This window comes from Zeugodacus cucurbitae, chromosome 5 (genome assembly GCF_028554725.1).
Source record: "Zeugodacus cucurbitae isolate PBARC_wt_2022May chromosome 5, idZeuCucr1.2, whole genome shotgun sequence".
NCBI classification, from domain to species: domain Eukaryota; kingdom Metazoa; phylum Arthropoda; class Insecta; order Diptera; family Tephritidae; genus Zeugodacus; species Zeugodacus cucurbitae.
This window is the reverse complement of record NC_071670.1, coordinates 20,477,634-20,490,658: the sequence shown is the minus strand read 5'-3', so window position 1 is coordinate 20,490,658 and position 13,025 is coordinate 20,477,634. Positions and strand designations below refer to the sequence as shown.

Below are 13,025 nucleotides of genomic sequence, written 5' to 3'. Positions count from 1 at the left end.
AGTTAGTCGCCGGATCTTTTCGTAAAAGTTTCGAGTATTACCCCTGTCGGCCAGCTTCTCAAGTTCTTCGTACTCTCGCATTTCAGCCTCTTTCTTTTTTGTCTGAAAATGCGTCTCGTTTCCCTCTCCAGATCTCGGTATCTATCCCATCCCGCACGTGTTGTGGTCTTTTTCAACGTTGCGAGGTAGGCAGTCTGTTTTCTCTCCGCTGTGAGCCGGCAATCCTCATCGTACCAGCTCGTTTTTTCGTTGCCGAAATCCAATTGTTTCGGCAGCATTGGTACGCAGTGAGTTTGAGATGCCATTCCACAGTTCCCTTATACCGAGATGCTGATGAGTGCTCTCAGAGAGCAGGAGTACAAGTCGAGTAGAGTATTTTTTGGCTGTCTGTGTAATTGCAGCTTTTCGACGAACCTTCATTGTGTTTGTAGACGGGCGTTCTTTGCTGCACAGAAGCGGGTGCGTATCTTCGCTGCAACCAGATAATGGTCCAAGTCTATATTTGGTCCTCGGAGCGTTCGCACGTCTAAAACACTGGAGACATGTCTTCCGTCTATCACAACATCATCGATTTGGTTACGCGAGTTGCGATCAGGAGACAGCCAGCGCTCGTAGGAGCGTTCTAGGCGCTCATAGAAAGTATCTTTAGTCACATCGTCCTTCTCTTCCATTGGGGCGTGGGCGCAAATAAGCGATATGTTGAAGAACCTCGCTTTTATGCGGATTGTGGCTAGACGTTCATCCACTGGGGTGAATGCCAGGACACCAAATTTGCGCTTCTTTATATGGAAGCTGTAGTAGATGTCACAAGGACCCACTTTCTTCCGTCCTTGACCCGTCCATCGCACTTCTTGGATGGCGGTGATGTCAGCCTTTAGTCGTATGAGGACATCAACCAGCTGGGCAGAGGCACCTGCCCAATAAAGGTTCCGGACATTCCAGGTGCATGCCCTTAAATCATTATCCTTAAAACGTTTGCAGGGGTCGTCATCAAAATGGGGGTGTCTCAACCGAAGCTTTCGTCGATTTTTCATCGGTACTTCGTTTTTATGTGGTTGGTCCCAAACCCTACCCACAACCGCAGAAACGGGTTCGCCTTCTCACTTTAACTCGCCTTCAAACTGATGTTTGTTATCTACCCATAGGATACTTTATTTAAAGAGTGGCATCGTCTTCTAAAAATCGCCGAAATCGGTCCATAAGTTTTCAAGATTATAAATATCGAATATGAGGTCCAGAGAACTGCAAAAATCACTATTTTCTTGATTTACTCATACACGAACTTTTTCATTCAACTCAACTCACTGAAAAAAAACAGAGTAAAAAATCAACTCAATTTGCCGTACACATCATTCTTTGGATTTTGAGTCCTCGGTTCAAAATTTCTCACTCAATTCAACTCACTGAACAAAAGTCAGCGTTCAATAAAATGAGCCTGTGTTGACGAAAGCATCATTCGGTTCAATTTGAGTTGATCGATTATGAGTAAACAATTAGCGACAAGACGACACGATGTGAGCGTTACGACTCCGTAACAATTTCTATGCAGTTTGTTGTTGTAGCTTGTCTTGTTCTTCTTCTCACATTTCATCTGTGCAGAAAAAGTGCCGCTTGCTGCGCGCATGAGTAAAATCATACGAGTTGATTTTTGCGAGTTGAGTGTTGTTCTTGTTCAAAACAATGATTGTTGAACCGAATGAGCAAGCGCCCGAAATCATTATATTGAACACGAGCCGAACAAACTCGGAGTGAAACAAAAAATCGCACACACACGAGTGAATTTAAAATCAACAACGAAAATGTGAGCTCAGGCAAGTTTGATCGGCTGATCCGAACAGTGTGATTATTCGGCTGTTGAGCGTGTACGAATGTTTTTCATTCAGCAAATGCCGTTCTCTGATGAGGTCCTCAGTGCTTCTAACGATTTTTTTACCGAAATACAAGTAAGTCTTCAAGATATTTTGAAGAAATTCAGAGGGAATATGTTTCTTCTAATAATATGTCTCCGTGCCAAAAATGAGTGAAATCGGGTCGTAACTTCCTCTATCGCCCATATACTAAATATTAGGGTTTTCAAACTTTCAATGGCCTTTGTACCAAATACATATGTATATGCCGAATATGTGATTAAACAAACAAATTGCGAGAGTGTAAAATGTTCGGTGTCACCCGAACTTAGCTCTTCCTTACTTGTTGCTATTTCTTTTCATTCACGGTACTGACAAATTTTTATATTTCATATATGACTAGCCCAGATTACGTATAAAATAAAGTTTTGAACGCAAGTGACGTATGTATTTCGTCTCAATATAGTTTTGTTGGGTATTACAGGATAAATAAAGTTGCGTTTCAAAGTATTATTCAAGGTGTTCAACTACTAGTAAAGGGTGATTTTTTAAGAGCTTGATAACTTTTTAAAAAAAAAAAACGCATAAAATTTGCAAAATCTCATCGGTTCTTTATTTGAAACGTTAGATTGGTTCATGACATTTACTTTTTGAAGATAATTTCATTTAAATGTTGACCACGGCTGCGTCTTAGGTGGTCCATTCGGAAAGTCCAATTTTGGGCAACTTTTTCGAGCATTTCGGCCGGAATAGCCCGAATTTCTTCGGAAATGTTGTCTTCCAAAGCTGGAATAGTTGCTGGCTTATTTCTGTAGACTTTAGACTTGACGTAGCCCCACAAAAAATAGTCTAAAGGCGTTAAATCGCATGATCTTGGTGGCCAACTTACGGGTCCATTTCTTGAGATGAATTGTTCTCCGAAGTTTTCCCTCAAAATGGCCATAGAATCGCGAGCTGTGTGGCATGTAGCGCCATCTTGTTGAAACCACATGTCAACCAAGTTCAGTTCTTCCATTTTTGGCAACAAAAAGTTTGTTAGCATCGAACGATAGCGATCGCCATTCACCGTAACGTTGCGTCCAACAGCATCTTTGAAAAAATACGGTCCAATGATTCCACCAGCGTACAAACCACACCAAACAGTGCATTTTTCGGGATGCATGGGCAGTTCTTGAACGGCTTCTGGTTGCTCTTCACCCCAAATGCGGCAATTTTGCTTATTTACGTAGCCATTCAACCAGAAATGAGCCTCATCGCTGAACAAAATTTGTCGATAAAAACATTTCGAACCGAACACTGATTTTGGTAATAAAATTCAATGATTTGCAAGCGTTGCTCGTTAGTAAGTCTATTCATGATGAAATGTCAAAGCATACTGAGCATCTTTCTCTTTGACACCATGTCTGAAATCCCACGTGATCTGTCAAATACTAATGCATGAAAATCCTAACCTCAAAAAAATCACCCGTTACATCCGTCGTCAGTTAATGTTGAAATAAAGCTTGCCACAGCATTCGGTCGGAAAAGACACCGACATAGCGCTTGCAATAACTACCGTGTGCAAAATTTTTAATGAGATGCTAAAAGTTATGGAAACAACGCTGTGTCCGAAATGGATTAACTTTGAAATTAGTGAGGCAGAAAAAAATGCTGGGACATCAGAGCATAAATTCAATTTACATCACTCTAAATCAAGAAATATCGTTGAGAGAGTAAACGGAGTTCTTAAAAGCCGCTTTAAATGTTTGCAAGCCACAATGCCATATGTTCCAAAAAAAGTTGTAAAAATTATACCTCAGGAAAATTAATATTTGTGCACTATTATTTTTCCCAATTTTTATTCAACCATTGCATATTTTATTCATGTTTGATTTTTTTTGTTAGCTATTAGTAAGTAAGGATGCATGCGGTTTTGTGGAGATTATAAACGCGGTTTTAGACACATTGGATTCATATTTAAGATTTAAGTCTTCTTTCAAAATTTGTTGTAGGCACTAATAGACCAAATACTACTTTAATTTGGACCAACTCCTCATGTCCTGAGTTGCGAAAAGTTTCGTATGGTTTTTCGATGCCACATTACTTCAGCAGTATTTACATAATTTTTTAAAACATCTTTGTTCATAATCTCAATCTTGATCTGTTCCTAAGACGAAATTCGGTTACGATTCACATTTTTAACTAAACTTAAAGTTAGTTGTTTTTTGACTGTTATATTCAGGATATACATGGAATTATTTTTCAATTATTGCTTACATCTTCGTTAGTTATTTTTATAATTCCAATAGTAGAGATGTTGACACCGCCACAGTCAAAAAATAAAAAAATAATTTTGCACATATACCTATTTTCTATGAAGTGACCCGACTGAACTGTACTATGAGCAAGGTATTGTCGTCGATTTTGCGGCAAACAGCAAACAGAAATAAAACATAAATAAACATAACTGCATACTCAGAATTAAGCTATTGTATTTTCTTTTGAGAATTACAAAAAAAATGTTGCACAAATATCAATTTTTCTGAGGTAAATGTATGATATGCTTTGCACAACATTTTTCGTCATTATAACCTTGACGATTTTACTGTAGATGTTGTGAAAGATATTTCTAACGAAGAAGTTGCTGAATATAATAGTCATCTCCAAATTGACGCTGGATCTATTCGCGATAAAATTGTCATTAACCTAATGTGTATAGTTTAAAATTCATATTTTTTATTGAATAAAATCAATCACATTGAAAGGATTTTTTGGTCTAATCTAAGTTTATAAATAAATTTTATAAACAAAGGCACTTACATAGATCTAATTATTTTATATTACTCGATATTAGGTTTGAAGTTGATATATCTTTGTACTAGAGTTTCTTCGATTTCTATCATTCTCTGGCTAATTTTATTTAAAGTGACCAAGCTTTCTCGTTTGGCTAAATAATTTTTCCGTTGATCTTGGTTTTGTTCGGCAATGTTTCATTTTTTCACAGAATCACTGGAAAGTTCAAGATTATTTATGGTAACCCCAAATGAAGAATAAGTTAGGATGCCTTCAACAGACGTATATATTTCACAAATTTGGACATTCGCTGTTAAGCATTTTTACAAGATCTGCCCACAAACTCTTAGCGGCAGTGCGATCTGCTTTTATAAAGTTTTTGGATAGGTCCAGGTTTTTACCCATGAAATTCAAAAAAATGTTTTCCTGAGCTTGGCTCTTATGGTTTTCCCATAAAATCCAAATTATTGCCTTAAATACTTACATTTTAAGTTTTTAAAAGCGATTGAATAATTTCACACACTTTTTATTCATCGATTTTAATAAGTCAAAAAAAATTTTAAAACGATTTTTAAAACACCTCATATCGTTATGTTCGAAAAATTTTTAATTGCAATCTCAAAGTAATATTCACAACACTTTCTTACGATTTCATCACCAATTTCATGCCAAAGCGATTTCTTGAACATGCCCGATAGATTGTTTGGCTGGGATTTAGTATAGCATCCCACGATTTCGGGGATAAAGTGGGTATGGTTGGATAGAGGAGATCCTCCAGATTAAGAATATACAGTGTAATCCATTTATAATGGACTCGCTTAAGATGGAAACTCTGTTATTATGTACCTCTTTGTCAAGTCAAAGTTCAAACATAAAATTGGATTTTGTCCATTATAACCGAAGCTTTCAAAATCAAATTTGAAAACAAAGTTGGCAATCAGTTGGCAATAAGCAAAATTTTCTACTTCCCCGAATTCGATCAAGTGACACAATCAGTCTCTGCAGCAGAAATTTTTTTTTTTTTTGGAAATAAGTCAAAGAAGGCAAACAACTTCTGCGGTGGGCTGAAAGTGACGTTCGTTGGCTTTTCATTGAGAGTTGTTAATTTTAAGAAAAAATGTCGGAAAAAATAAAAAGCGAGCATTTACTTTGCATGAAAAATATACAATAATATGCGAAATTGAAGGAGGAACTTCCCAAGCTGACATTTGCTTGAACAAAAACCTGAAAAATATTGGATTGTGAACTTATAAAAGCCAAGACTAAAATTTTGCTATTAGTAGATAATTGCCCTGCTCATCCTCAAGTTCATCTTCACAATATTAAACTACATTTTCTTCCGTCTAATACTATATTTTCAACAAAAAGAGAATAGTTCAGATGCAATCAATTTGCTCAATAAACTCGGAAGCAAACTACAAAAAGAGTTTGCCAATAAGGCATTCACCCAAAAGAAAATCCCTGACTTTTTTCAAAAGACTTAATTAAACTTATTATTTTCTTAATTTTGTATTTTTATTCATAAACTTTATTGCTTTAATAAAAAAACACATTGAATTTACTTTTTGAGTTAAAAATTGTATATTCTGATTAGATGGACACTCGGTTATAATGGACAATTTGACATGGTCCCGTGGAGTCCATTATAACCGGATAACCCTGTATATAATTATAGACGCAGGAGACTTATAGTTTTCGAGATATTCGCGTTTAAAGTTTAAAAATTGTCTAATTTTAACACGTAATTTCTCGCTATATAGTTAATTTTTCATTTATATTTTGCAGTTATTATACACTTACACTTCACTACTTTCTTTCTATATATTTATTTTATATTAATTATTTAGAAATTTTCTTTAAATAAGCATTTTAATTTTTATTCAATTTTATCAACTGACACAATAACAAAAAGGTTGCATGCTGACGAAAAAGAAGCTTTGCCATATCTAAAAAATTGTAAAATGAATCAAAATATATAGAAAGGAGGGATTTTATTCTTAATCTGGAGGATCTCCTCTATCCAACCATACACATTTTATCCGCGAAATCGTGGGATGCTATTCTAAAGTGTTCCCGATTGTTTCAAAATCGAAGTCTAGTTTTGTGTCTCATAAACTACTAAAGCTATATCAACCAAGGGATGAAATCATATTATAACCAGACCTATCTTCCATACAAAGAATACGTTGAAAACCACTAAAAGTGATTTAATTTAATAAAAAAATACATATTTCCGGAACTATAACTATAAATATAACTTTTTAAGACACCAGATATCGAACGTCAGGGCCTCAGTGCTTGTGGCCAATGTTTTATCATAAAGAAATTTAGAGGGAATCTTAATCTTATAATAATTGTCTCTGTGCTCATATCTAATATAATGTGAATTTCAAAACTTTGGTGGGATTTATACCATATATGTATACATTTCTTCGACAGCAGAAAATCGTTGAAACCGGAAAACACGCCCAACTTCTATGCTTCTCACAAACAAAATACATATGCTATACAGTTGAAACTGTTTACATTTGTTCGAGACGAAAGTACCAACATAACAAAAAACGAGAATCGAATGTACGTAGCCCGCGAACTTTAAAATATTTTTTAACACACCTCGTATATCAGTTAATATGTGGGACATCGTAGAAAATATAGTGATCATATAATTTTGAATATCATATAGAATTCTGGCGAAAATATGGTCAATAAGTCAAGCAATATTCTATACCAAATGATCTTCGATATTCTAGTGGACTTTATGTAGAATAAATGGGTCCAATTATGTGATATCTTAACAAAATGTTGTGTAAAGAGGTTCTTTGAGTACAGATCTTCCCTAGCCCCAATATGTCCAATATATTGATGTAATGGACTAGACATTGGTCTAGTATAAAATTTTCGGTTACACCCAAACTTAGCCTTCTTTACTTGTTTTTAATAGTTTCTCGTCAGTATTCATTCGCGTTTATTATTCGCTGCTTCGTAGCATATGCCATCATAACTCGATGGGGTTTTTACACATTTTAGGCTTTATCGCAGCTACTAGTCGTTTAATTGAACCGTAAACGTAACAATAAATACTATTGTTAAGTTGCTGTGTAAATATGAGATTTCAAAGTCTGTTCCTATTTAAGTGCAAGTACAAATACATATTTTTGATGGTGAAAAAAGCAGTAAATTTGTATCAAATTATGCATAACAGCAACTAGTTAATGACATTTCATGTTTACGTCTTAAAGATAGTATTGTTATTGTAAATACCAATCGAATATGGAATCTTGGGACGCACAATACCATCGGAATTTTCACAAAAACTTATCGCCTCTATTCCAAAGCGACTAGAAGCTTTTATATCTGCCAGGGGCGAACGCAGGGTTTTTTTGAAACTATGAAAATGTTAAACTAAAAACAAACCTATGTTATCTGGATAGTATTAAAAAGATGTGAGAATGTAGCCCAATTAAAAAACCCAGAAAAATATAAACTGGACAGAGACATTTTTTTAATTTGCTTCAAAGTAATGAGTTTGCCTTATAACTCTGTGGCTGCTGAACTGGATTTTTTTAGATTTAAGGGGAATTGTGAGTCGAAAATGGACTTCTTTTGAAAATTAGTTCTGAACTGAAAAGTCATTAATAAGGTTTCTATTATTTTTTTAGAGTTTATTGTTAATCATAACACAGGAAAACTGAAAACTCATTTATTATGACTTTCAGTTTTCGTTCCATGAGCAAACTGTTGTGAAATAAATTTAAATTAAAAAAAATTATGCTATTTGCAAAAAAATACTTGAGTGCCTTAACTAAAATGTCTATATTTTTAATAAAAACAACCAGAAAAACCTGGTCTGAATTAGATACACAACTTTACTTATTATTTGTTTTTCAAATTAAATTTTTCAAAACAGTGCATCGTTTTTTAAAGATTGGAGCAACAATCCCTATATCTGTCGCTTCAAGTGAACGCTCGTTTTCCTCACTTCGCAGGCTTAAAACATATTTAAGAAATAAAACTGGAGAAACACGCCTGAACGGAATGGCTCTCTTGAATATCCATAGAGATATAGACGTGACAGAGGAAGAGATTTAAAATGTTATGGCCCAAAATAAAAGAAGATTAGACTTCAATTTGTAAATAAAATAATGAAACATTGTCTTTTTACCTTTTTGCGATATGCTGCTAGATTTAAGATTTCAAAAATAAAGTACAAGAGCTTTCCTTTAATTTCATTTGATTGGTTCATTGTTTTTTTCTAGTCAACCAACACAATTAATGGCAACGTTCGCATACACCAGAAGAAAAGCAGAAATCATGATAAATGTCTATCATTATTGCTGCGGTAATTTGACACTAAATAATGAACTACATATTAGACATACTAATGACGGCAACAATAATTCATTAACACATCAAATATTATTTATACATAATTTATTTATCATCTTTATTGAGAGACTTGTTAAACTTTATTAAATTGACAATAACTAAAAAGTATGAACTAATACTAATTTTTTCTATAGAACGTAAGTGTTTAGTAAATAATATAGTATTGTAAAATTACAAACAATAAACTAATATCCAATAAACAGCATTACATATGATAAACAATAGTGGAAATACAAATCTTGCTTTACGATCTATCCAAAGAGAAACCTCATGCGGTGTCATCGTCACCCATGAATCATTAGAAGCTTGTTGTTTTTTATCGCTTATATTTACGTCGGTTTCTGACAGTTTGATATGCTCTTTATTCGTAGATATATCATACATATTCCCATTAAAGAAATGTATATGACCATCTATCTCGCAATCACAGTTCTTAGATTGTGGTATCACTTTTGGAGTTAGTGTCGATATTAAAATATATTTACTATTGACTTGCTTCAGAGTCAATCCTCTATTTCGTCGCCATATAGTATTTACAAAGGCGAATTCCATTAGACTACCAAATATAAAGAACGTACAACCGAAAAACCAAACTTCAAAAAATTCTGCGTGGTTTTTTCCTTCGAACTTTTTCTCGTAATAAGAACTTAAGGTAAAGAGTGAGAGCATGGTACTTGTACCTAATGTGGTCCTAGCTGGGGTTTGATCAGCTTGAAGCCAAAACGAAACCCAAGAAATACAAACAAGCATAATGGAAGGTAAAAAATAATCAAATATATAAAACAGCGAATCGCGAGTTAAGTAAACGGTGAAACTTATCGAGCTATAATTGCCTCCCAGCAGCGTGTATCGTAGATCTCCTTTTGTGGTTTGTATGATTGTTTCATTGCGCCAATAATATAGTAAATCGTACTGCATTAGGTGTGTGTTTTGATCAAAACCGATAGGATTTTCGTCATCCCAGCGTAATATTACATTGGAAGAATTGTACATCCAACTTTCTATAATTGCAGAGCATTGTTGATCGTCGAAGGGGAATTTATTTAATGCTACCGAACAAGATAATGTTGTTTGTATTCGGGAAGAAATACTCAACAAACCATCCGATTTTATGACTAATAAAATATCACTATCATTTGTTCCTAAGATAGCGGAATTCTCTTCATTACCGAACAATATATGTGGAACCCAAATGCGATCAAGCAATTGTGCATCGCCAAATATCGGTTGTAGGCGCTTTGGAGCATAGTCTCCAAATGCCAATCTATTGTCCATATAATAAATTTGTAGAAATCCAAATATTTTTAACTGTACATAATCGGAATTGAATACTTTTATATCAGTAATATAGATGCGCACATAAATGTTCAATGGTTGATCGGCTACAGAGTTATTTTCAAGTAATGAAAATGGTCTTTCAAATTTATCATAGCGACATGGAGCTGTAAGTTCAAAAATCAATTGCGTTTGGGTTAATGCGTCCGCGTTCTGGAGCGAGGGACAAGACGTGGTTGCCTGTGATGTTGTTGTATTGGATTGTATTGTTAAATCACTTGCGATGACTGCCAAAACTAGATTTAAACAAATTAACCAGCACTGCTGTAGCACAAACGAAAACTTCATTATTTTTAATGAGCTGAATTTTATTTTTTCTACTTCTATTCTTCACTTTTCCGCAGTAGTTCTATGTATTGAAGCGAAATTTAAAATGGTATAATTTAGCTTTTCGTTTAATGTCAGGCATAGCGACAGCAACAAAAGCCATAGAATATGTTATCAATAGAAAAAAGATAAATTGCGTTGAACAACTTATTGTAAATCTGAAAATAAACATAAATTGCTTGAACGTTATCAGGTCTTTCGTTTCCTTCTATTCAGTGTCAAATTACCAAAACTTATTAATAATAAAATGTCATCCAACAGCGATTAATTATATTATAGAAAATTATATCAAGTCTGTGTGTAATCTATTATATTTATTTATATATTAATTTATAAGTGAAGAGCGTATGGTACTTACATACATATGTACTCATGCCCAAGTACGTTTACATGATATTCTTTTATATGCCATGGGTATTACAGTGATCCCCGCTTAAGTGCATCGATATCTTCACTATTGCTTACTTTATATATTGTAAAGTAAACGATTCAGATCGTCTTCAAAGTTCTGATATATAGAAAGTAGGCGTTGTTGTGAAGCGATTTTGCCTATTTTCACAACATATCATTGGGATGTAAAGAAACTATTACAAACCAAGTTTCATTGAATCGGTAGAGTAGTTCCTGAGATATGGTTTTTGGCTCATAAGTGGGCGACGCCACGCCCATTTTCCATTTTGTAAAAAAATCTGGGTCCATCTGTCATTTCTTATGTGAAATTTAGCGTTTATGACGTTTTTCGTTAGTGAGTTAACCTACTTTTAGTAATTTGCAACCTAACCTTTGTATGGGAGGTGGGCGTGGTTATTATCCGATTTCTTTCATTTTTGGAATATACAGAAATGGCTAAAAGAAACGGCTGCAAAAAGTTTGGTTTATTGAGCTTTATTGGTTTGGGAGATATATACAAAAAACCTATTTGAGGGCGGGGCCACGTCCACTTCTCCAAAAAAATTGCATCCAAATATGCTGAAAGATATGAGTGGCGCGCTCTCATCGATTCTGCTATAACCGGCTAAACGGTTCAACGCCAATCACATACATATATGCTCCTTCATAGTGCGATCCTTTGTACCAAATTTTATATCCATAGCTTTATTTATGGCTTAGTTATGGCACTTTATGTGTTTTTGGTTCTCGATTTTACCCATCTTCAGACAGACAGACATCCGGATTTGAACTCCATTCTTCACCCTGATCACTTTGGTATATGTAACCCTATATAAAATAATATAAAAATATTAGATCGAAATATTTGAGAAAAAACTTGGTAAGTACCTTCAGGCATTTAAGCGGGATTTATTTAAGTGCCTTTCCCGTTTAGTGTCTCAAAAGTCTTGCATGTTAAGAAGGGCACTTAAGCGGGGATTACTGTAAATGTACTATGTGTGAATTACTGGAACAATTTTATCGATGGTGACTACACCTCACTCTTAATACAAAGAAACTACGATATGTAGAAAGATTTGCAGTATTTTGTGTTTTCGTCCATTCGTTTAACGATTACTCATGAGAGCCTTGTGTTCCGATATTATAAGGAAATTATATAATTTTGTATTTACCAGACAACAAACTCTTTCATTTTCTGTTGTGATAACTCAGTCGTCAAAAATATATAAGTTGATTTGAGTTGAAAACTGCTTATATTATAAGTATTATTATATTATTATTATAAGGTATGTCACCAAACCAGGCCAAAAGGTAGTTTACTATATAACTTAGTTCTCAGTAGTATTTTATAGTAAGGATAACTAGTCTAATATAGAAAATATTTAAAACTTAAAAAGTTATTAGGCGATAGAAGGCGATAATATAACTAAATTATGTTTGAACAAAAATTAACAAAACAAGTAAGGAAAGGCTAAGTTCGGGTGCAACCGAACATTTTATACTCTCGCAATTTATTGAAGAAATTTAACCAATACATATATGCGGAATAAAGCTAACCATACTTTTGAAAAACCTATAATTAGGTATATGGGAGCTAGGAGAAGATACTTTTGAAAAACCTACAATGAGGTATATGGAAATGTTACGACCCGATTTTAATAATTTTTGGAACAGAGACACACTATTAGAAGAAAACAATTTCCTCTGAATTAAATTGAGATATCTGAGAGATTGACCCATATTTTCGGTTAAAATTTATACTTAGGCGCTGAGTTCAACATGTTCGATATCTGGGGCCTTGAAAAGTTATGGTCCGTTTTCGACAATTTTTTCACAAATGAAGCCAGAGATGATATGCACTAATTGTGTAAAGTTTTATTCCGTTATCTTCATTGGTTCCTTATGTTCACATTATAAAGTGAAGGAAAAAGATGGATTTCAAAATTGAGTTACATGGGAAGTTGTCGT

The 13,025-nt window shown here is 34.2% G+C and overlaps 2 protein-coding genes across 3 annotated transcripts in view; both read right to left on the bottom strand.

Annotated features, from left to right (window-relative positions):
- The window catches only part of LOC105215046 (uncharacterized), a 51,574-nt gene that overhangs the window by 24,027 nt on the left and 14,522 nt on the right, over positions 1-13,025 (bottom strand). The gene's annotated exons all lie outside the window — the stretch shown is intronic.
- On the bottom strand, positions 9,017-10,751 carry LOC105215020 (pH-sensitive chloride channel 2). Its single transcript, XM_011188754.3, has one exon. The coding sequence runs from the start codon at positions 10,626-10,628 to the stop codon at positions 9,177-9,179; it is 1,452 nt and encodes a 483-aa protein (XP_011187056.1). The 5' UTR covers positions 10,629-10,751; the 3' UTR covers positions 9,017-9,176.